Source organism: Rhea americana, unplaced genomic scaffold (genome assembly GCF_003343005.1).
Source record: "Rhea americana isolate MKP2758 unplaced genomic scaffold, rheAme1 scaffold_397, whole genome shotgun sequence".
NCBI classification, from domain to species: domain Eukaryota; kingdom Metazoa; phylum Chordata; class Aves; order Rheiformes; family Rheidae; genus Rhea; species Rhea americana.
The window spans coordinates 134,922-158,320 of NW_028186531.1; the positions used below are offsets into that span (position 1 = coordinate 134,922).

The window sequence follows — 23,399 nt, forward strand, 5'->3', positions numbered from 1 at the left end:
GTCAATCCTTGAGAGAAGCTGTTTAATGCAAGTATTTAGCAAAGAATAGTTTGAAACAAGATGAAATAGTCAAAGACAAATCATTACAAATAAGTTATGATTTTGAGAGGTCACTTGTAACTTGAAGGAATTTTTAATACAAATTTATATAAATATTTAAGCAATACATGTTTTTGGAATTCCTTAAAAAATCGGATTGATTCCAAATACTTTACCATTGATTTAGTAAAATGCTAAATTGGCCTAGAACATTTTCTTCTTTTGCAGGTGCAGAACTCTCTTCTGCATTTCAGATTGTTCAGCTGTTTGATTGAAAGCTAGAAGCCAAATGGTAATCATGCTTTCTTGCTTTCCTTTCTTATTGCAAGAATGACAAGGATGCTCCTAAATTGGAGACTAGAGTGATCAAAACTAGTTGACTTTATCGTCTTTAACTATAGTCAGTAAATGGAAGTGAAAACATGGTTTTGATGAGTCTTCCAGTTGAATCCACTTTCTTGTAGTTAAAATTACTTGTGCGCTGGAGGAGTTGCTGTCTTGAGTTAAACTTTGTCATCAGTTTAGTCTCTACCTGCTTAATTTTATACCAAGATATAAAAGTAGTAGAACAGGGGTGACATGCACGTTTGGTTTTGAAAAATGTGTTTAAAGTGATAGATTTCAAACTGTTCTGGTTGTTACTCTGTTGCACGAGCGACTTTGGAGCTTGCCTGTCACTTGGCATAAACACTGTAGTTGTTAAGCCCCTTTTTTGTGCCCTGCTTATTAAACTAATTTTCTTGGTGGTGATAGTATAAATAAGCCTATGAAATATTAATATATTTGCTAGGTAAAATATTTGCATGATTAACGATGTTTTGCATTTGAAACAAGTAAACTTTTAATGTTGAATTTTGAGGTAGGAAGCATTAGCAGGTATGAAAATATTTTAACCAATGTAGCCCTCTTTTCTGGCTTGTTAGTGAGCATAATTTTATTGTTAAAACATAATTCACTGACTAATCGGTTTGAGGTAACTTGATGCCATAATTGTTGAGCTTTACTTACTCTGCACTTGCAAAGACTGTGTAATATTTAAAGCATTTTTCTGTGATRGCAATAACAGTATATATTCATCTAAATGATATTACTGAGGCAGAAAGCTAAATAATTTTTCTACCATCAGGCAGTTGTGGCTAAATTGGGATTAGAGATCAATCAAGGTCTTGGCCTTTTACTACTTTCTTCATTCTGAATGGTTCTGTTTTCTCTGTAGCAGCTTTATGGCAGCGACAGTGTAATTGAGTCTAAATGCTGKGCTTTCTGGAAAAATAACGTCTGTCTTAATGCTGAAGGCTATGTTGAGAACAAAACAAGTTAATCTGGCCATTCTGTATTTTGAGAGTAGCAATTTTCCTATTTCAGATGCGTCAAGGTAAAAGGCCAGAATATACATTCGCTGTGGCTTAACGCCGCAGAAGGCGTGTGACGATTGACGGCTGGGGACTGACGCTTTCTGTCGCGTAACGTTGCATTCCTTACTGTTTGAATACCTGGGCTCTTTAAAYGGTCCGATAAGCTCGTGAGATGCCAGTGACATTACCAAGATCTTAAAACTGCAGATGGAAAAGAGTGCTCCCAGTACTTGCCCGGCAGTAGTGCTCACTTGGAGTCTACCCTTGTGGGTAGACTGTAGCTGGAGAGAGGTTTTGTGCCTACAGTYGGTGCGCGTGCTGTCTGGTTTTCTTGCCTTCTGCTTGGAACTGTTTGGGAAGTGGRTAAGTGTGATCTCTGATTTTTAGCTCAGCAATTCATCGAGTTGCAGCGAGAAGGTTTTGTTTTGCGTCAGCGTGCAGCACCATCTTTTATTTGAGCAAATCCTGCTGTTGTTTCAGCTTCTTACGGCTTGTACACGCACGAGCGGTGGCTGGAGTTAGAAGTGTGTTTTTGAAACATCTGGGCTGTGGCAGCAAATGACTGTTTACCTGTCCAAGGATGTAAGTAATTGAGGGTTGTGGTTTAAACATAGCATGTGGGTGGATAAGTTTAAAAAAACCCTGCAAATTGTGGAGACTTACTGTTGACTGAGTTGGCCATCGCCTTCAGTGATTATAGTTGATTTTTGAGCYGTTAATTCTGTAGGCAGCAGCAGTCGGTCTCGCTTGCAGGTGAGCTTTTCTGAACAGGGGCTGCGATGAGCACGGAGATGGAGGGTGGACACTGTTCTGGTTTTCTGGTTGGTGCTGTTGCAAAGGAGAAGGCGGTTAGTATTGCAGTGACGGTCTCTCGGCGCTTRCAGCACTCTCATCTGGTTTGGATATCAACACACAAAGGGATCCTTTTCTTAAGGCAGCGATCAGAAAGCTGGAAAATGTACGTGAAGCCTTGCCAAAGGCTTTGCTCACACCTCTCCCTTTTTCTAAGGGAAACTGACTTGGTGATGAACCAAAGCCACCTGTATGGGGCTCGGGGATTTGGGAACTCTGACATCCCTCAGAAAAAAAGGGATAATTCTTTCCCAAAGYTGAAGTTGAGCTAACTTAGAATAAAAATACAGTTTTAAGAACTGCTGTAAGTTCATTACAGACTTGTAACTGGATCCTGGATTCTGAATGAGTTAAGTCTTTGTGTTTGCACTGGAAATCTCAGTGCAAGTCACGATTCCAGCTCAGATTGAGTTGGAACGGTTCAGAGGTTTGTGGCACATRGATTTCAATTTGAACAGTCAAAACGGTCCCTTCTGCTTCTAAAATCCGAAAAAATGGGAGAAGGATCCACTGAAGCCTAGGGAAGGGAATGACTGGGCCTGGGAGGAAGCGATCGAAAAGATTATGGTTTGAAAAGACAGGAATGAGGAGCAGTAAGAGAAGAATGGTGGTAAAAATCGGAACAGCCCCTGAAGCTTTTCTCCTAAGGCTTGACTTCTTAACCAAGATTAGCTGAATTCTTATCGTTAAGCTCTTTTTTTTTTTTTTCCTTTTGGATGCTTAGATGTGTAATCTCAATTTATTATTAACTTTTGCAGTTGACTCTTAGAAAGTAAAACTTGAAAACTCTAAATACACTTTTAAAATCTTATACATAGTCGACTTACTTCCTTGGCAATACCTTAAAGTACCCTTCTCACCTCTGTAAAGCTGCATGCGAATGACCAGGATGCAGTGTAAAATGCTGGATCCTGCACACTTATTTTATTGCAAAGCATTAAATCTAGGTTCTCAGTTTGCCACGTCCTTAGCTGTCTTAACAGCCTCTGCGCTTCTGCTGGCCGTAGATGGTTTGTCTTTGAGTTTTGAAATGCTTTTGTGCTGGTCTTGGCGTGCTGCTGCTTGGCCTGGGCTGCTTGGCTTAACAAAAAGGATTATTTTACAAGTCTCTTTAGTGAACTGACACTTCTTGCCTCTTACCGTTGCAGTTTTACGGAGGAGCTGATAGATAGGAGTTTTACAGAGCGAAGCTGATAGGATGCATACCGCTTTGTACGACGGGTTTTGTGTTAGAGGCGCCAGTGGAAATGCCGCCTCCGCGTGGCAGCGGATGGAGAACATGGACGGATTAGTTCAGGAACTTCCTGTGAACTTGGTGGAAGGCAGATTTAGTGCTTTGAATTGAAGGATAAAACCTGCCAGTGTGGTGGTGGGGTTTCTGGTGTGTGTGTGTGKGGCTTTGGGGTTTTCTTTCTCTCTCAGGTGTGGTCGTGGTAGGGAAAACGGGGGCAACAGGAGTGAATGAATATGCAGGTAAGAGATGAGATGGAGAACGACTGCAAGAAATAGGAGCAGAAAGAGAGCTGAAAAGCCACGGAAAGGAAGTGCACTAGAGAGTAGTGCTGAGGATGGAAGGAAGATGCTGATGCAAGTCACAGCAGAGAGCAGTGGGAGAAAACTGAAAAACATTGAGGAGGAAAGGAATGGAAGTGCAAGGGGAGAGGGAAAATTGATGTCGGGAAGCGTGGCACAAGCTGAGCAGTCTGAACCTGGCTGGCCCCATGGGAGGTGCTGAGAAAGCTATGCGATGCAGAGACCTGGCTATGGGGAAGACTCTCTTCTTGGTCGAATGGTTGAACGTATTGAAAAGGAGAGACTTGGGTAATTACGAGAGTAGAAGTAGGTGGCACATAGTTTGTTTCCTGCCACTTAGATGCTCATTTTCCCTGAGGCTGGAGGAGATGAGATCTCGGTCTCTCTGGTGCTGCTGTAGTTTGTCACGGTTGCAATTGAGTGACCTGAAGAGTTATATAGCCAAATTGTGTGCTGTCTGTATGTTCTGGTACGGAGGTGATGTCTACATGATCTTTCTTGTACTGTAGCTTTCCTGCACGTGAGTGTCACTTTCTCGGTGGACTGTTGTTTCGGTCTTTGGAAAATGTGCCCTTACTTGAAAAAGCTTCAAAGTTTTTTTTTTTTTTTTTTTTATGTATAGAAATTAATGAAGCCCAAAGAACTGGGTGAATATGATGTCTAGGTAATAATCATCATTTAATTTTAAAATCTTTCTTCAGAATATTTTTTTAAGCTTTTGACTGATTTGATTTGAAGGCCTGTGAAGTTGGTTGCTATGGCATAAATCTTTCTAAGTTCTGTTAGCTSATGGTTTTCGGCACTTGCAGGATACTTTCACTTTCTGGTGCGTTCAATGTTTAGTTAGCAAATACCCATAGCACTGGCTTAGGTTATGAACAGAGATCTTCCCCTCCCCAGGTACCAGGTTATAATATAACGAAGCCCTCATCTCGTGATCGAGACACTGCTTGAGTAATCGTATTTTTTCTTCTTGGACCTGCTCCTCCTGAGCAAAGGGAGCACTCCTAAACGCTGTGTCCTGGCATGCTGGTGTCTGGAAAACCTGCGAATCGGAGCTGAGAAATTTGCCTTCAGTAGTTAAGAAATAACTCTTTGCTGTGTTTTATGTTTGGGGGGTGAGGGGGAGGTGTTTGGTTTTTATCCCTTTTCTCCAGATAAGTGTSTCTCAGCCCTGTCAGCTTTGTGATCCTAGATTTCATGCATTTGCCTTAGAAAAAATGCGTTACTTGGTTATCTGAACTTTTGCCTTAACTTAAAACRTGCATTTGAAGTCTTTCTTGTCAGCGCTGTGCTTTAAGACGAATGGTRCACGTTTGATATCTTTTATGCCAGATAATATAGGGACAAACATGCCTACTGAGATCCAGGGGGGTGCGTGTACACTTCATGCATTTCTTCTTTATTTGCATCTTTGCCTGAAACAATATATAAGAACTGCTGAGGTGGCCAAAAAGCAGTAGTTAATATATTTAAATCTTGATGGTTGCTATGCATGACTGGTTTTTGTTTGGTTGGTTTTTTAACTTTTTTTGGCTGTTAACAGTGGTAGAATTGTGTACTGTCCTGTGAAAAATCTCAGGAGTTTGTTCTAGGGAATGGGGCAGGTTATCTTGGTAAAATTATTTCACATGTAACAAAATAGTTTTTTTAAAAAACCCGAACAGCTATTCCAGCTTAGATATCTAAAATCATTCTGAAAATGTGTTGTCTCATGTTTAATAAATAATGCCTACCTTAGCCCAAATATACGTATATCTGAACTATACAGGTAAGTTGCTGTTGCCCAGACCTGATGGGTGACAACTTTGCTGTCTAGAATTTTTGAATCTTACTAGGAGCCTCATTAGCCTTCTTCATGCTCAGTAGTTTGATAATTGAGACTTACTTTTCTGACCTGTTCTAAATCCAGTCCTGTTAGTGTATGGTAAAATACTTTTCCACCAAGTGAACTGCAAAACAAACTCAGCAGAGCATGCACTCTTAAGTGCTGGAGTAGTTGTCCTGCAAAAAAAAAAAAAAAAAAAAGTTGATAGAATTAAGAAAAATAAAAAACAGTTTGGCTTGTAGGCTTGCAGGAGCAGTCCAGACTTGATTTGACCTGAGTCAACTTTTGTAACACTGTTCTTCAGCTGAGTTGAAATAAGATCTGGAAAAAGTTTACAGGAAGTTCTTTTATTATCTAATCGATTTTTTTTCACTTATTATACTGTTTTTCTGTGAACTATGGACCTATGATGTTTTAACTGGTAATTTCTTTTCTTTTAAAGTGAWTTGTAAAAAGCTAGCCAAATTTTGCTAGGTGGCTATGCAGCTAATAGTTGCTAGAGTCAAGGTAGAATTATAATTATTTTCTGAAATTTAATTATCTTTGCTACTAGATAAAAATACTACACTTTTGAGTAAATGTTTTGGTAGTGCTCTGTGACTTGCAGTACAGAGATCTTAGAGCTTAATTTTTGCTGAAGTCCATMAGTTGGTTCTGCATAAGCAGCAAGTATGTTGATGCCGTTTCTCGTGCTGCCAGTCTTCCGAACGAAGCTTCAGTCTGCTTTTCCGTAATGGAAACTAGTGGTGAGGAAGAGTCTTTGATTTACATCTTATAGTTGACAATCGGAACTGCATTCTTAATGACTGCTGGAGAGCAGTGTGTAGGAAAACAATCGTTTCAGCGTGGAACTGGAGGAATTCATTGTGCTGTAAAGTAAAATGTGGTTTAAATGGGAATTTATTATGGCAACTTTAAACATCGCTTTTCCTGCTTAAAATGTCACAATAAATCTTCTGCAACTGCTTTGCTTTTCAGACAGGAGTTCAGCGAGGTATCGGGTCGATGCTCGCTGGAGAGACATACAGGTTAGAAAATGTTTGAATAGAAGTAGTCTCTGACGGAAAGTACATGGCTATTTGAGTTAAGTTATCTCACTACCTGCAGCAAAAATCAAAGATCAGGTGACTGTAGTAACATTGCTTGTTTTTAATAGAGGCTTCCTGGCAGAGACTAGCAGCTATTTTCACTTTTATTTTTCCTGCCTAGTTGTATGAACCAACACTGCTTTTTAAAGCAGAAGAAACTGAAACACTAATTTTCGGTGTGCTTCTTCCCTGCACTGAATTAAACTGGGTGAGTCCTGGGATGGGACTGCTGCAGTGAACAGTTGCCCTGTCCTCAGGAATCCCAACACCTCTGAGAGCAGCATCGTATAGGAAAGTGTTGTGTTAGTGAACATGCTTTTCCTTCAGCTGCATCACAGCTCTTACGGTGTGTGTTCCTCCCAGTATTATTGTTGATAGTCTTAATTAAAAGTATGCATGCAGCATAGTGCAGGAGAGGCTTCTGCACGCTCCTCACATAGCACTAACGAAACCTGCCCTGCTTTGTGTTTCGTGCTCATCCTTCATGGCTTTTTCACCTGTGTTTTAGCAGGAAATGAATGTATGATGAACCACCATTGAGAATACTCTCATCTCTGCCTGGAGCGACAGCAGCAGTGTGTAGGGCAGACCTGCCTTGAATAATGCCGAAGTTGTTCTAGCTTACGTAGGACTCTTCTAGCAACAGCGTTTGCATTTGTCCACATCAAAACCTCCCCCTTTTTGTGGGCTCTGAGGCTACGTTGGCTGCTTTTCTACAAGGTRCTCGAAGGTATGGCTTACGCACAGGGGAGAGGCATGCAAGAAGGCACGAGCCTGCTGGGTGGTTTAGTTTCCCTCACTCCCTTCAGGCATTTGCGAAAACTTCCAGCATCGTGTCGTATAAAACTGTAGCCTGAACTTGTTGTGTTAGGGAGAGTGGTGGAATTGAAGAGCTCTTCTTTGTATGTCAGCTCTTCCCAAAACGATTTCCCCGATAATTCTTTCTCAAGAGCTTTCTCTGAAATCCATCATGAATTTGTCATGCCCTCAAAGGTTATTTTTTAAATATTGTCTTGTGATGTCCATTTTACACGATAGGGTTCACAGCACGTTGGATTTAGAGTACTTGCAGAAAGCGTTTTCAGAGAGCTTCTTAGCAATCCTGGGAAACTCGGCTAACCTGGGTGGTATCAGCTTGCGGCGGGGATGGGCATGGAGCATGGAAGCACTGCACGGGATCAGTGCTCCAGTCGCTTCACCTGCTGGTTACAGTCAGATAGCATGAATAACCCAAAGTAACCTGCCAGGGTGTTTTTGCYGCCTTAGAGGAATTTTTGATAATGGTCCCTTGGGAGATGGAGTTTGATCTCTGACTGTATTTGCTTGTGTATTAACCTAAGGGGGTGACTGATTTGGAACTGCAATTCTATTTGGGATAGCAGTGGTTTTATTTTTTTAAAAAAATGAACAAAAAAACCCAAAGCCCTTTTGTAAACCTGCCATTGAGCCATTCAAGCAGGATGATAAAAAGGAGTGGGATRTAGTTGATATAGCAGAGTTGATACCTAGCTATGCTGTTAAATTAAATGTTTGAGATGCTCTGTGTATCTTCAGAACTTGTCTCAAGTATAGGGTTTATAACTTCTTTCATGTACCTTGATTGTTCTGATCTCAGGTTGGGCCAGAAGAGTCTTTCTCAACTGGACTTCTGTGCTCAGAAGCCACTTAAAATAAGCTTGTAGATATTATCCAATATTTCTATTTGCTGTCCTGGGAACCATATTGCTGAAAGCACTTYTGAATAACCTTTGGGGGATTTGACATTGGTTTCCTGTAAGTTCTTTGTGTGTTGCCTGTTTTTCATAGCATCGAAAGTCGTAAAATTGAATCAAGAGGTCATCTTTAAAGATGTATCTAAAATGATGCCTTAGAGCTCTTGAAATGTTCTGTGCARGTAATCCTTGGGCAGTGCGAGTGCTGTCCTGTTTACTTCTGTATTTACAGAGCTTGTTGTTTTCTTTTGCCYTGTAGTAGTGGATGCCTCTGGCACGTTCGTTATTTTGGGTCCTATCCTTTGACAGCATTATTTTGGGTGTGCTTTACTACATGTTCAGGGCTGAATCCGGGACTTCAGCACTGAGCTTTTTGTCTGCACACGTTCAGTCTCAAGCCGACGCAGGGTTGTCCGGAGAAGTGAGCTGTTCCTAAAGAGCGGTGCGGAGTGTCAGTAGATCCGTGTGCTTCTGGGAACACACTGGGGCAAACGAGGAGTTGAACAGCACTGTTTCTCTGCCGGGTCTGGAACCTGCCTCCTGGGAGCAGAGGGACGAAGGACTGTGGCAGAGTTGTTCTCCCCTCTGATCCTGGAAGCTGCTGGGCAGAAATTGAGAGGGGGATAGTTCTGAGTCAAATGCCAGTCTCGGGCAGGCACTGCTCTTTGCCACTGCTTCATTACTGGGACTTTTACCTCTTACAGGGTACCAGAGCAGGGAATCAGTAGGCTTGTGATGCTGAGCATCTGGGCTTGTAATCGGACTTAATAGTCAAGGTGGATTTTTTTTTTTTCTTTCTTATTCAAACAGCAAACCAAAGCAATGCTAACCGAATCATCTTAGGTAAGTCTCTCTGGGGTGAAGTACAGGATATATTTATATACATATATGTATTTTTTTTCTTAGAAGCAGACTGTTACCTGATTTTCATAGAATATTATCTTCTAGTACTGATGAAATCATAGAGTTGGTCTGATCACAGTGAATACTGTAGCTGGAAAGAGTGAATGATTTCACAGAAGCAAATGAGGTTTCTACCAGAACATCTTGATTTTTGGATTACATTGTATGTGGCTGGGATTTTGACCGTGGAATTATTTACCCTGAGATTTTAATGTTTTTGTTTTTTTTTTGTTGGATGTAATAACAGTAGAAAGAGGCCTTTTCTCCATGGAAGAGGTGATAGTTTGGAAATTATTTCTATTTTGGTATTCTAGATAGTAGTTTTTAGCAGCCATCTTCTTAAAACACACCTCACATCTTGTTCCAAGGATGACTCTAGGCATAGTGGGAAGGGAAGAATACCTTCTTCTCTATCGGTTACGTTTCCTGTAGRTGTATCCTGTGGATGGTCTCTGTTTGGAGCCTTCCCTGTTTTTTGTCTTATTAGATYGCTCACATTTGTTCTTTTTCCAGATCTGGCTGTCCCAGCTGAAAAGTTACTGTGAATCTCAAAGGGCAGTGACATAGCTGAGGTTGGTAACATTTTTTTGGCTGGACTTGGACAAGAACTTCTTTTATGGTCCTGTGCTGCTGAAGGGCCTGGGAGTTGCTGGTGAAAACAATTCTGCCTCGGTATCCTCAGCTACAGCAGTGTAGTATGTAGGCTGTGGATAAAACAGCTAGTGAGTCTCTCTTGGCCTCACGAGAGGAGGTGAATTTTGTTGCTTTTCAGCATTACARATTCTGTAGAAGTTGAGCCTGGCCTGTGTAATCTTTGAAATGAGTAGTATCTCTTAATGGCTAGCAAATAGCTATTTTTTAAAACTAGTCTGACAACTGAATGAGATGTAGCTATGTTTTCCTTGCGCAAAAGGTTGAACATATGCTTAATCCATTTGCTGGCAAGCCCTGCAGTATCAAAAGATAACTGTGCAGTGCATGAAGGTCTGAATTACTTCATGTTTCAAGTATTATCTGTTSCTAGCTCTAACCCATAGAAATTGCTTTGCAGAGAACACACAAGAACTTCTTTTGTCTGTAGCCTCTCAGAGTCTTGAGTACATTGCGAGGAATTGAAACGTTGCTTCATCCTTCTTTCTTTAGAGCAAAACTGACTTGTTTTAGTCCAGAAGGAATTCTAAGACTACAAGAACAGCAATATCCCACTTCTGTACAGATGCCCGAGGCTCTCATCAAAGGGAACTTCGGTATGGAATAGGATATTACTGCCCTGAAGAGCTTATCCGTTCTTAGATCGGATACTCACGTGCCTGGTAAATATTTGGGGTTCTCTTGTCCTAGGCATTTGTCCTTCAAGAAAAACTGCAATTCCCCCTTTTAATGGGATAGAGAGCCTAGGAGCAGCTGGCAGGAGGGAAGGGGCAGCACAAGCAGTTTGGCCCTTCTCCAGGTGAAATTTCTTGCTAAATTTGTCTGGTACCTGTAGTAATGATATCTGTAAGGTTGCATGTAATCCGTAACAAGCTGTGGATGTGCTGGAGATCGTAAGAGTCTGCGACGCATGCGGTGAATGGCAGTTGCAGCTTGGAGAACGTTGTAATACTCCATCCTATGCTTAGCTTTAAGACGTTTGAAATAGCTGGATAGCTTTATGAATGAAACTTGGAACCCTTTAGGTTGAGAAGAAAGTGCTTTTTGAGGAACACAGCAGATTATCACTTATCAGAATAACCCTTGCTTTCTGGAGAGATGCCAGGGAAGTGGAGAGGAAAGCCTGTCAGTCACTTATATTGGAATAACATGAAATAACGTAGTATGAAGTAGGTTAGGATAAAGGGAGCAGGAAGACTAGCCTTCCAGCCCCTCAGGCTTGCTTTGTGTTCACAGCTTAGTCACTTGGGTGGGGTGTCTGCGATCTGAACAAAAAATTAAACGTAACAGTTCTAAATCTTGACTTGTCCAAGCTTAAGTAAAGCAAGTACAGCATTAAAATGATGCCGGTCTTTTATGTGGGTATCTTGTAGTTGACCACTTACATGTGGCTACCTGTGTGACTGGGGCCTAGGGCTTCTTGCTCGAGTTTCACAAAAAAGTCCTAAGGAACCTGTGCTGGAGTTTTCTCTCTGAGAAGTTTTTAAATGATTGCAAGCAATATGTTTTAACAACCCAACTTTCTGACTGACCTAATTTAGACCATGTTTCTCTCCATACTTCGAGATGAGGGCTTAATGTCCTGAGTGATGATTTTGGTGGGTATTTCAACTAGTTCGTGCTGTGATTTTGAGGCAATCATATAGCAGATAGTGCGAGGCAGTGGACTTGGCTGTGAAGCGGCATGACGAGGCAGGTAAGCCCATCTGATTTTTGAATATTGAGATCTAATAGTAGGTGCTGAATATATTTGGGAGGTATGCAGATAAGTACAGCTAAATCRCTCGCGAGGATTTAAGATTCCCCCTTTCCCATAAAGGGAAACAGGATTAGTTTGGATTGCTTTAGTAATGATTGTCTTTTTTACTGTTCATGGAATAAAATGACCTGTCTGGTCACTCTTCAGAAATATTTCACCATAATAGTTTCTGAAATAGTTGCTCAGYTGTTTTCCAAGGAATGATTTCTCCAGAGAAAATGCTGCGTGTTCAGTGCAACTTCCAAGTGCTGGATGTAGCTCTTGCACCCCAAAATCTTCTTTTCCTGTAGTTGATCTACCTCATTTGTTCCCAAGCTGTTTTACTGCAGCGCTCTTCTGTTTTCACACCCTTTTTTGAAGAAGAGATTATCTCAGGAATGTATTTGGCTCCTTTGGAGGATGGGAGGACGGCATGTGTTTCAAATTAGAGAGAACTTAATTTGTGCTCTTTGTAACACTGCATTTGAAAGACACTGAGATATTCAGTAATGACTGTAATATGTGGGCTAATTATACGTACGTTTTAGGTTTTTCCTTTCCTGGCTAAGCATCGTCTTTGTCTAGTGTTAAAAGACGATTAAAAGGCTTTAATCAGCTTTCCCTAGAGGTTTTCTGTGCTTTTATAAATGCCTTGTTTATAAGGTCAGTGTTCTTTGGAGGTTTGCGTGCCTCAGCCAACCCTCGATATCTACCTCTTTTCCTGCTTCTTATGTCGTCTTCGAGAYGGGTTAAAACCTCAACATAGGAGCGTTCTCCAAAAAGCCGTGTCTTTATTCTGTCCAGCTCCCAGGAAGAGTGTTTTCAGGAGCGACTGAAGTATGATGGCATGTTAGCTGGGTTTGGTTCGGCTACTTTGGAGAAAGTGTAACATGGAAAACCCCACTTGGTACTCTGGTGGAAAGAGTTTAACAGCGTCTCAGAGCTGCTAGGGTAGAAATGGGAGAAAAGATGCTTAAAAAAAGACCCAGTCACGTTAGTGTGAGCATCCGTATAGAGGGAAGTAAGATTGAGGCAAGATCTGTTTGTGGCCGCTGCATRCTCTTAACCTAAACCGTGGCGGCAGGGCCCACTTGGAGGTTAGTGTTTTAGGCAGTTGGTGCACTGAGCACCGATTTGATTCCCAGCTGCAAATTAAATCCAACAGTTTTAATTCTAACAGTTGGCTGCAGTGCTCCTCAAGGCTGCTGTTGCTGTGGCAAAGGTGGTTGAGCAAGAGGTAAAGCGGTTCCTGCATGATCRTTGCTCACAGCTGGGCCCGCGAAGGAAAACCGGTGCTGATTTGGGGCCTTTTTTTTCCCGTCGGGCTATGACAGGCAGTGCTTGCAGTACAAATAGGGTCAGGATCTGGTGAAGCCTTGATGGGAAAAGCCATCCACCCTAAGGGAAGCTGGGTGCAAGGGGGTTAAAACTTTGTACCTGTCGCACATGGCTCCTGAAATGAATTCAGATTAGCTATCTAGGGAGGCTAATGGGAGGCATGTTTTAATGAACCCTGGCTAATTGCTCTATTAACTTTGTGATCAATACACAGGAGACCTCAAACTACTTGCAGATTGTTTAAAATATGTATAGCAGAATTTTTAAATCTTCTGCATATAATCAAAACAACTGGAGGCACTTGGTGTGTAGCTSTCTGCTTTGCAGGGCTTTATATATTTGGAGGCCATCTGTAACTTTAAGCTTAAGACTTAAATGCTTTAGACTTAAACACTTCTAAAAATATCAATTGTGAAATTCTTTGACAGGAAACTCAGATGAATAAAAGTTTGGGAGAGCAGATAGAGAGCATGAGTTTTTAGAATATTTTTTTCTGTTATAGATGCACTAAAATGTGTGAGCCTGGTAATTGGATTGCTTTAATGTGGTGTTTTCTACTTTTGTGCTGGTGGCTGTTTCATGTGCTTGGTGTAGACTAAAACAAGGCAGATATGTGTGGTTTCCTAAGGAGGAAATAGGTCTTGTAAATATTTGCTTGTGTAAGTGCGTTCTTAGCGTCCTATATTAAGTACCGGCTCTGACATTATCTCAAACTTGGTTTCTCTAAATTTTTGTGTATGAATTTCAATGGGCTTGACATTAATATTAAATGTGTGTCAGGCAAGCAGCCAATCCTTTAAGGGATAAAGTACGGTGCTTARATTGGTTTATATTTAGGAATTTGGAATATGCTTAGACTTTTCTCGCTGAGCTAATTGGCAAACCCATCCTGCATTCTCACAGTTAATACATCAGTATGTGCAAATGGATAACGAATGCATAACACAGATTGAAGAAAAGTAGCCTGTTCGCAAACAGCTTGCAACCTCCTCCCTTTCGGAGTTTKCTTTTGTGAACTTTGCTGGATTTGGTTAGAAATGCCAAGTCTCACGTCACAYGGGTGGCTTTTATTCATGCGTATACTCAACCCATTGCAGCTTCTGGTCTGCGAAGCTGGTGGCAGGGCTCAAGATGGTATCAACAGAAAAGTATCGATGCAAACTGCTTTGACTCGTATCGTGAGTATGTGACGAGGCAGACCAAGGGACTAGGAACCCTGGCAAATGCCGCATAAAAACTTACCCTTTTCCTATGCTTCAAATGGTGGCAAAGAGATGGGAGAAGAAATGAGAAAGTGGTAGGAGCCTAGTGGTCTTGGCTGTGCTAACTTAATCACAAATTTACGCAACCCTCCCAAGCTGTAGCTCTTGCTCAAGAACGACAGCCCACTTAAAAGCCTGTTTTTTCCACCAAAGAGCTTCTAGAGCTTATTACAGATAACCTAACGTGTCCTTTGCATCATTTGAGATYCTCCCTTCTGTACTGCCTGGAAGTAGCAGTTGCCTAATGTTGCATTAGCACACTGTTTCCTTGAAGTTTTCGGAAAGATCAGCACACTGAAAAAGAGCGCGCGCRCTTTGTTCTCCATATTCCTTCAAAAATGGCAGCGGGGAGGTTGGAATTTTACGCTTTAGTGTAAACGAGTAGGTCTCTTGGTCTCTTACGTTCCCTTTGGTGTTTTGCTTTTGTGCCTAACGTTTCTTGTGTGCTTTGTTTYGTTGCTCATACAGCTCTTGTTGGAAAAAATACAACGGTTTTTATATGTTATCAGGATTGTTTTTTTTTTCCCTCCTTCAGCGTGACTGGAGATAAAATTAACTAGCAAGTCAGARTGCTGTGTGCTCTGAGGAGTGGCTTGCCATGATAACTCACATTCCCATACTAAAAATGACCTTAGGCAGTGATAATAAAAAGAGTTACAGGAGCCGATGTGGACAAGGAGTGAACCTTCTCCTCCAGTGATGAGTTAAAAAAAGGACACGATCCAACCTTAAAAGTGGTTTGATAGAAGAGCGCCTTTTTTGTGCACAAGTCTAATGAATAATTATTCTAGTTACCACTCCAGCTACCGAGCKCGGAAAGCACCGATAACTAATCTGGCTTGGGGCCTGATTATACAACCTCCAGTGAACAGCTTCAGTAAACTCTTGCGATCGCTAAGGAAGCGATTGTTTCCTGCAGTCTTGGAATTAGCCGCCGGCGAGAAGGTGGAGATCAAATATAATGAACGAACTGTTGGTGCTTAGCGGCTTTTCTTAATTTTATTTTTTTTTTGTCAGTACCCTTTTCACTTAGGTTCTGCAGGCTGCGCTTAAAGGAAGAGAAACAGCTGTTGAGCTGTGGAGCATGTCAAAGACTTCAGCCGTACCAGGAAATCTTCTGAGCACCGGCAGACCCTTTCTAGAGTTTTGTAAATGCCTAGTGCAGATCCCTCATAGCAGCCGAAGGATTTTCTCGCTGCGGAATTGGGTGTCTGCTTGGATTTCTGATGGCACAGCTGTGCTGGTGCAGAATCATTTGTCTAGTTGATGTCATGCTGGCAAACACCTAGAAAGCAGGCAGGCCATAGCCCTTTGGGCTTCGTGGGAGCAAAAGTGATGAGCTTGTGGTGTTAGTAAAGGATGCTCATATAAGAAGCTCCGCTTTTATTTTTTTTTCCTCTACTTCCGTGGCTGATAACATAATTCAATTTTCAAGTACCTTTTAGGTACTTGAAAACAAAAGTAGATTTTATTTAATTGTTCTACTGTTGGCAGTTGCATCAATTAATATGTAAGCATTAACAACACAGCTCTGCAGTACGTCGATGGTTGCGTTCTGTTTAATTCTGTGTTAAAGTGAGATGCACGGATGCGTTGCTGTGTGCAGGCGGTTTTGCAGGCTGTGCAGAAGCTGTTGCTAGTTGAAACGAAGCAGAATCTTGCAGCCAGCTGACCTGGCATAAAGTACTTTCCTCGATCTCCCAGCAGCTTTTCATCCTCCTGCAAGCATGTCCTGGGCCAAATAATAGGAGTTCACTTAGTGCCTTCAAATAGGATGTACTTAGGTGAAATGATGCCTTTGCTCGTGCTGGTTTAAGCAGTTCCTTGCCCTCTGCTGCGAATTGTTGCGGTGTGCACACTTCCACCAGTACAGTGGAGCAGGGTAGGTGCTTAAGCCAGCTTTGCCATGAAAGCTATGAAACCGTGCTGGCTTTTGAGCTGCCTTGCTTCGGGTAGTKTGGTCTCCAGAGCAGCAGGCGAGGTCTAGCGAGTCCCGCAGGTGCGATGGTAAATGTATCAAGGAGGAGACAGTTCCCTCCGAGGTGGGAATCTTGCTTTCACAGAAGCGAATGTGCTGCAGTGTGCTTTGACATCGCTCCCTGCTTCCTAAACAGGTCTCTCTTGCTTATAACACGTGCTCCGCTAAGTATGAAAGGTGTACGTGAAGCTCAACATCTGGAGGTCTTCTGTATCTAGAGSCTGCTGCTTGTGACTTTGTAACAGCTGAAAATTAAAAATACAACCTAATGTTCAACTGCGATATGGCCTTGTAATGAATAGTCTTGCTCTCTGCTATTGAGCTGTGTGTTTACTGCTTAATATCTTCAAGTAATCAATCCTGGAGCTTCTGGATAAAATAAATAAAATGACTTTTCAAAACTTGAGGTGCTTGTGAGGCTCATGTGAGAAAGAGAAGCAATGACATAGCTTTATTAGACTTGCCAGTGTAAGACTATTAAACTTCAGCTGAAGGGGCATTTGATTTATGCCATAATCCTACAAGGATTAGYAGAGACTTAATTATTAGAGACTGCATTTCCAGGAGGTCAAAATGTGCACGATGCCTTCTTTCCTTGCTTCCTCCTTTTTTTTTTTTTTTCCTGTCGTTGCTAGTGAGTGTAATTGGGTGAATGTGCGGACTTGATAGCTGCACCAGTGTAGCCAGTTGCAAAGCTTTCAGTGTAGCATAGTTTACGTGCACTTTTTTTAATATACTTCATTCTGYTTAATTTTGCACTGTGGTGAAAGTAGGAGGCTTTCTGGCTGCAGTTGTTTTGCAGTTTTTTGTGTAGTGTTACGCAGGCACGCCTATTTGCTTTTCAAGTCTCAGAAATATCCAATCTTAACACAATTGTAGTAGTCTGATGCGTGTGTATTGAAATGGATGTTCTCAGTCAACAAAATGAGCGCTTTGATCTGCAGTGAACTTTTGGTGGCTTGCTGACAAATGGAAATAGGCTTAGAAGGGATATAGAGTTTATGAAAACACTTCCTTGTCCTTTCTAGTCAATGCGGAAAGGTTGTCTGCAATTTTCTGGTGACCTATTTCTAATTAACGTGCAAATTAACATGCAAATCGACTGCTGGGTGCTGGAGACCAGGTTTGCAAATACTAAGTGCTAATGTGCATTAGGCTGGGAAATCCCCAGCATATGTTAAAGCACCAGCACTGTCTACCTTTTCCGCGGCAACTGGGAATTTTTTTGATATGGGGAGCGGGAAGTCTTTAAGGTRTTAAGAGTAGGATTTTGGTGGGAGGTACGGTGGCAATGCGCACTCATACCAAGGCAGAGTGGTTGCATCTGGAGCAAGGGAACCAAGGCTACGGAAGGGCTCCTGGGCTTCACTTTGAAGAGGAAAATTTTCAGTCTAGTGTTTGGTACTTATAACCTCTTATAGGGAGTTATTTGTATTTCYAGACTGGTTTACCAAAACTGGCTGTAATGAAAAGGGACCGAGAGGGACTGCTTTAAATAGCCTCTCTGGAGGAGTTGTGGTTTTATGAAGTAGCTTATTTCTTTATACTGATGTTACTACTTCAGTTAGTTGGCATTTTCAGCCTATTTGATTACTTAAAATTGAGTTGTTATTAAATGTTGATGTACAGTTTGCCTTCAATAAGTGACTTTGATCTGACAGGTAGGGATAGTTGATTTAGTGAAGGTACAGTCCAAAAATGATGCTATTAAAATAATGCCTTTGTCCTTGAGGCATTTGCTTATTTTGCTGTCAAAAAACATCTCATCTTTCCTCTTCAGTGTTGTTGTGCCAGCATTCCCGTTAGCAAGGATTGTAATGGTGGATTTAGTAATGTTTTGACACAAGCTGTGTAAATATAATAAAACCCACCTTGATTTTTTTTTTTCTTTCAGATCACGGCTGCTTCTTCTCCTGGCTCAAGCAAGGAGAGGGTGGCCTGGTGTAGCAGGGCCCGGAGAGGAGGTGGGACAGGGCAGGCTGCACCCGGCTTGGCTCTAGCACCCGTGTCCTCCTCCATGCCGTGAAACCACACGTTGCTGCCAAAGCAGCTCGACGGGAATCTGCCTGCAGCTCTCTAAAGGCGGGACAGTGCGCTGTAGATTAACTTGTGTCAAAACTTGGGGCTCAGGTTAGGATAAAGACTTGTCGGGAACCTAACTAAAGCAAAGAAATYTGAAAAAACAGCACGAACGACTTGTAAATTCAGGAGTGTTCTTGCATTGGCTTCATTTTTCCAGTCATAGCTCTTTGTTTTTTTTTTTTCATGAGGCGCCTTAAGTCTTCCTCCCAAGAAGAATTAAAGCATTTTGGCGCGCTGCCTATCAGCACCTTACATTGCAGCGCAGCTGAGTAAAGCCCGAACGCTGGGCACCTCTCTCAACTCCCCTGCCTTTCTAATATAAAGCACCGCTCTTCTAGACCTACTTCCATTGAAACTTTAAAAAGAAGTTGTGGAAGAAGGATCAAATACTCTATTGAAATAATTGATGGATTAGCCCCGATTTGCTTATCTTGAAGGGCTGTAAGAACTGGCTTCTAACTGCAAGCCCCACCTGCGTGCGTAGGTCTGGCTTGTTCTGGCAAGGTTTCCCGCCGCATAGCGGAGTTGTTTAAGGAGTTGTGCTTCCAGAAATGCGTGGGAAATCACCTAGGTTTTTTTAGAGCGCGTCTTAATGCAAAACGGCAGCGGTCCTTGTGCCTCAACAGGAGTCGCGTCTGTCAAATGGTCTGCTCCGRGTTTGAAGCCATGTGTGGGAAATCGGCTGCTCCCGGGGCGCCRTAGCTCCTTGGGCAATCTTCTCCTCCAGAAGGGAGAGGCTTCTGTTGAAGCCAGTTATGATAGACTTGCAAAACCTGCTCTTCGCAGGTGAACTAGATGTGCTGGGAATAGCAGAGCTGGTGTTTGTCCCTTTAGATGGGGCAGATCATATTGCACCTCCTTCCCTGAAAGCAAACCACAATTGATCTGTTTGCAGAAGCAGTTCTATTACCTGGCCACCAAGCCCTCATCTGCATACCGCCGGGCATGCTGTGTTCAGCAGGTTAMCCTCTTTTGGCCCTTTTGGGGATGGAGAGGCTGGACCTGATCAAGGACAGTTTGCTGGAAGGAGTATGGCTCTGTAGAAAGGAGTACATACTCCAATAATATATTTTTCCCCCTAGTTTTGTGTTCCACGAACAAGTAGAACAACTCAGGTTTTCTGAAAGCTGTTGCCTTGCTGTGCAGTAACAGTCGATTACTGGAGGACGTAGGGCTGCTGTCGCTGAAGTGGCGAGATGGTGAAAAACATGGGTTTTACTCTAAGAAGTGGCTTTGCAAGTTCAGATGGGCAGAGGTCTGTCTTAAACACCTCCTAAATGCATGATTTTGTAGGAAACTACAATGATAGCTTATGTAGTAACAAGCCTGGAAGCCTAGTTGGATCCGGTCAGGTTTTGTACTGCAGTTCTGGTCAGGTTGGTGTGTAGGTGTTCTGACAACTTAGTTATTGGCTGCAAAACATTAGATTTGCAAGTCTTGGCCTCTAAAACATGATCACAAATACAGCTGATTAGGAACAAGTTTTTTTTTTTAACCTCTGCTTTTTTAGAGAAACACAATAGAGCCAGCACAGGAAAACGTGCACAGTGTGGTGAAGGCTTTGGAACAAAACCTGAGATTTCCTGACATTAAAATATAGTTCGCTATCACTTCTCATCCAGATTGCCCGAACAATTGGCAGCAGCTCTGGCAGAGCAGGATTTTTATTTATGAAACCTACTCTATTGGGAGTCAGCCAAGCTGCCCTGCCAGCCTGGAAGGGTAATTTCCTAGCGAGTTTGGGCCCTTCTTTGTTCTCTTACAGTCAGAGCTGCTGCCAGGACTCAAATGTTAACGTTRCAATTGTCCTGTGGAACGTGGGAATTTTTCCTACCTTCTTGCCTCCTGTTAGRCTTTATTTGGGTACGTCTGTCTCATGCCCTAAAAAATTAAGAGGGAGAAGGTCTGTGATASCTCGGGTTGACCCAAGTTAGTCCTGCCGCTTTCACGTGTTGTTCTTCCCCGCAGCAGCACTGACTCTTGTCTGAGTCTGTTGTGAGCTGCTTCAGCTCAGCAGAAAGCAGAAAACTAGCCAAAAACTCCCCGCAGAAGTTGTAAGTAGAAGGGTTTTGGATAAGTAGATGGTTTGGRGATTTTTGCTGAAATAGTCAACTGATGCAGCTCATAAGAAGCAGAAAAATAGCTGGTGAAGTGTTGTAAAACTGCAGCTTGAGTTTTGATAGGCTTCACCTAAACAGCTTTAAGTACACCTAAGATGAACTTAAAACAAAAAACTTACTTTGTAATGCAGGTACATCCAAAACTCTTACCACTGAGGAAGGTTGCTTGGACACTTGCTTGGACACTTACTTGTATTGCCCCTCTGTACATCTTGGTAGTGATTTTTCTGGTGTTTCCCGTTAAATGGGTGTAGCAATGAAATGACGGTGCTTTAACAGTCTGGGAGGCACGAAGACGATAGGCTTGCCTAAATGCAGGTTCTCCGCAGTACAGTTTTGCCACTTTAGTTACCTTGAATACTTCATGCGTATCTTAATTTGGAATTAATTGTTTTATGATTTGTTACAGAAATAGGATAAGCTAAAATGGGAGAATTTCTCTTGTGCAGAAGGTTGAACTTTAAGTTATTCCTCAGTTTCTTCTCTGCAGACACCAATGTCAAGGCTAGTTTAATGATTCACTAGATTTATACTTGTAGCTATAACATAGCATGTGGCAGATAACCTGAAATAACCAGATTAATATTTGTAAGTGGATCATCTATTTCATCAAATTTTTCAGACTTGAGGAAGCCTGAAAACTTTGCTTTTAGAACTCTTGGCTTGTGATTAAGCGAAAATAGTCTGAACGTGACAGTTCTTAACTTGCTTTAAAGTGTTTCTGTTCATTCTTCTTGTTTCTTGAGGGCAGTGAGGAGGAGCTAATATTTTACTGAACTTTATAGCCTGTCTTGGCCAGAGCAGCAGACTATTTGTGTTGGTACCAAGCATGGAAGCCACTGTGAGCTGCATTTAATACATCTGATAACGACACACCAAGAAAATCTTGCCCTCCTTTGCAAGGCTATGATGTCTCCTCCTTATTGTGCTGCCTGAGTTAAAATGTAGTTTAGAGAAATCTCCCCTCCCATTTGTTGGGGGTGGGAAACCYGAGGATTTCATCTGAATGCTCAGTAATCACTGGAGAAGATTTTGCTGTTGACTTTCTCCATCTACTCTTGTTCTCAGATGTCTCAGACTCACTGGACTCTCACCCAAAGGATGCTAATGGAGGAATGCTCAGTTCCAGTATGTATTTTGCTGAGGCTAAGTCTTCTCTTAATAAACAAACAAACTCAGTAGCATATGTGTCCTAACAGAGGTGGTATTAGCTGTTACTGTGCCCCGTGTTGCTCCTTTGTGCTCACTTAACAAGGATGCTCTTACTTCTCAGAATGGGTTGCCTAAAAATACCAGACTTGTTCCGGGAGATCTGTCTCTTTAATGCACCTCTGATACGTGGTTTTATCTTTCCTTAAAAGTTGTCACAGGCCAGTCATATCTCCAGCTTCTTCTCCAGTCTGATTGGATGGTAATCTTAAAATGGTAAAAATAAATTGTTGAATAATCTGGTTGATTAAAAAAAAAAAGTTTCGTCCTCCTTTTGTATGGAGGTTGAAAAGCTTCTTTGCCCATCAATATAAAGTTACTTTCTCACCCTGCACAAAAACAACCCTTCAAGCCTAGTCTAAGATGACAGGGGAGAGAGCTAGTTTCTTCTGGTGGCAACGCTGACCTGTGCCTAAAGCATTCGGATCTCGTCTTATTGCTGCAAAAGTTGCAGTTCTCCACTCTGCCATTCTCTTCTTCTCTTAACATTCAGATAAAGTCTGCATGCGAGGGGTTTAAACACCCATGTTGGGCAGAAAAATGTTCAGCTGAGAATACTGCTACCGGCTTTTCTCCTGCAAGTCCTCAGAAGGATGTCACTACCTCATTTTTGGACATGCTACCCACTGTGCAGCATGATTAAGAGTAGATTAGACTAAAAACGTTAAGGGGAAAACATGGGGAAAAGTGGTTGATAGAAACTTCATTCTGCTTCAGTATAGTGAACTTTCTTAAAGTTTGTTCTCAAATGTTGTCAGTTACTAAGGAAAATATGTTTAATCTCCTTATTGGTGACCGCCTCTGGACTTTTCCATCAATGTACTGGAAGTAATCCTGAAACTAGGTGTTGTCTGTTGTGAAATTTCATGCATTTAAAGACTAGGAGTTTTATTTTGTATATAAAGCTTTCTGTCCTGTTTGTTTCTTTGGTTGCAGTTGGGCCTCAGATGGTAGGAAAACATTACTGTATGTAGCCATAAATTTGTAATAATGCATAACTGTATACAAAGCACCACCATTGCCTAAAGGAGAAAATATTTTCTATCAAGTGACCRTTGTTACCTGCATGGGAAAAATACTTAAAAATTCTGTTGAAGTCCTGCTTTAGGTATAACTGAAAAACCAAGAGGTGGCAAGAAGTAGGTCTAAYGTTGCCTGTGCACTTGCCTGCCGTGCTGCTGGCCTGCTCTTGATGGTGCAGGTGGCTGGGTCGTTTTAAGGCTATATTTGATTTATGCTGTTTGTCCGTAAATAAYTGGGGGGAAGAATGATTAACCGATTCTAGAGCACTTGAATTTTTGATTGAATTCGAGCATTTCGACAGGTGAGAATAGTACAGCAGTGATATTGCTGGTGATAGCTGCTTGCTCCGTACCAATACCCAACGCAATCCTCTGAACCGCAGTAGCAGTGTAGCATGGCAGYGACTAGGCTATTACTGTTTTTTCCTCTGCGTTTCCCTCCCCTGTTATTTTAGCTATATAGATATTAGCAGAGAAGCTGGAAGTATGCTCAGTGGCTTTAATTGTGGTTTGTCTTTATTCGTAGCTGTTTAAGTAGGAGTTATGGAAACAGTAATGTGAAGGATTTGCATGCAGCTGTCTGGCTCCTCTGCATAGCAGTAAGACATCTTTTGCTAATGTTTCCTTCCAGAAATCTCTTTAAGCTTACTTCTAGAATCTGCTATCAAATAAATCTTTTTTTWAAAAAA

The 23,399-nt window shown here is 41.9% G+C and overlaps 1 protein-coding gene across 1 annotated transcript in view; it reads left to right on the forward strand.

The window, feature by feature from the left end:
- The first annotated feature begins 11,645 nt into the window (after positions 1-11,645).
- GLG1 (golgi glycoprotein 1) overlaps positions 11,646-23,399 on the forward strand; it is a 70,412-nt gene continuing 58,658 nt past the window's right edge. The window contains exon 1 of the mRNA XM_085313819.1: positions 11,646-11,657. Coding sequence (XP_085169945.1) covers positions 11,646-11,657 — 12 coding nt within the window. The remainder of the gene's footprint in view (positions 11,658-23,399) is intronic.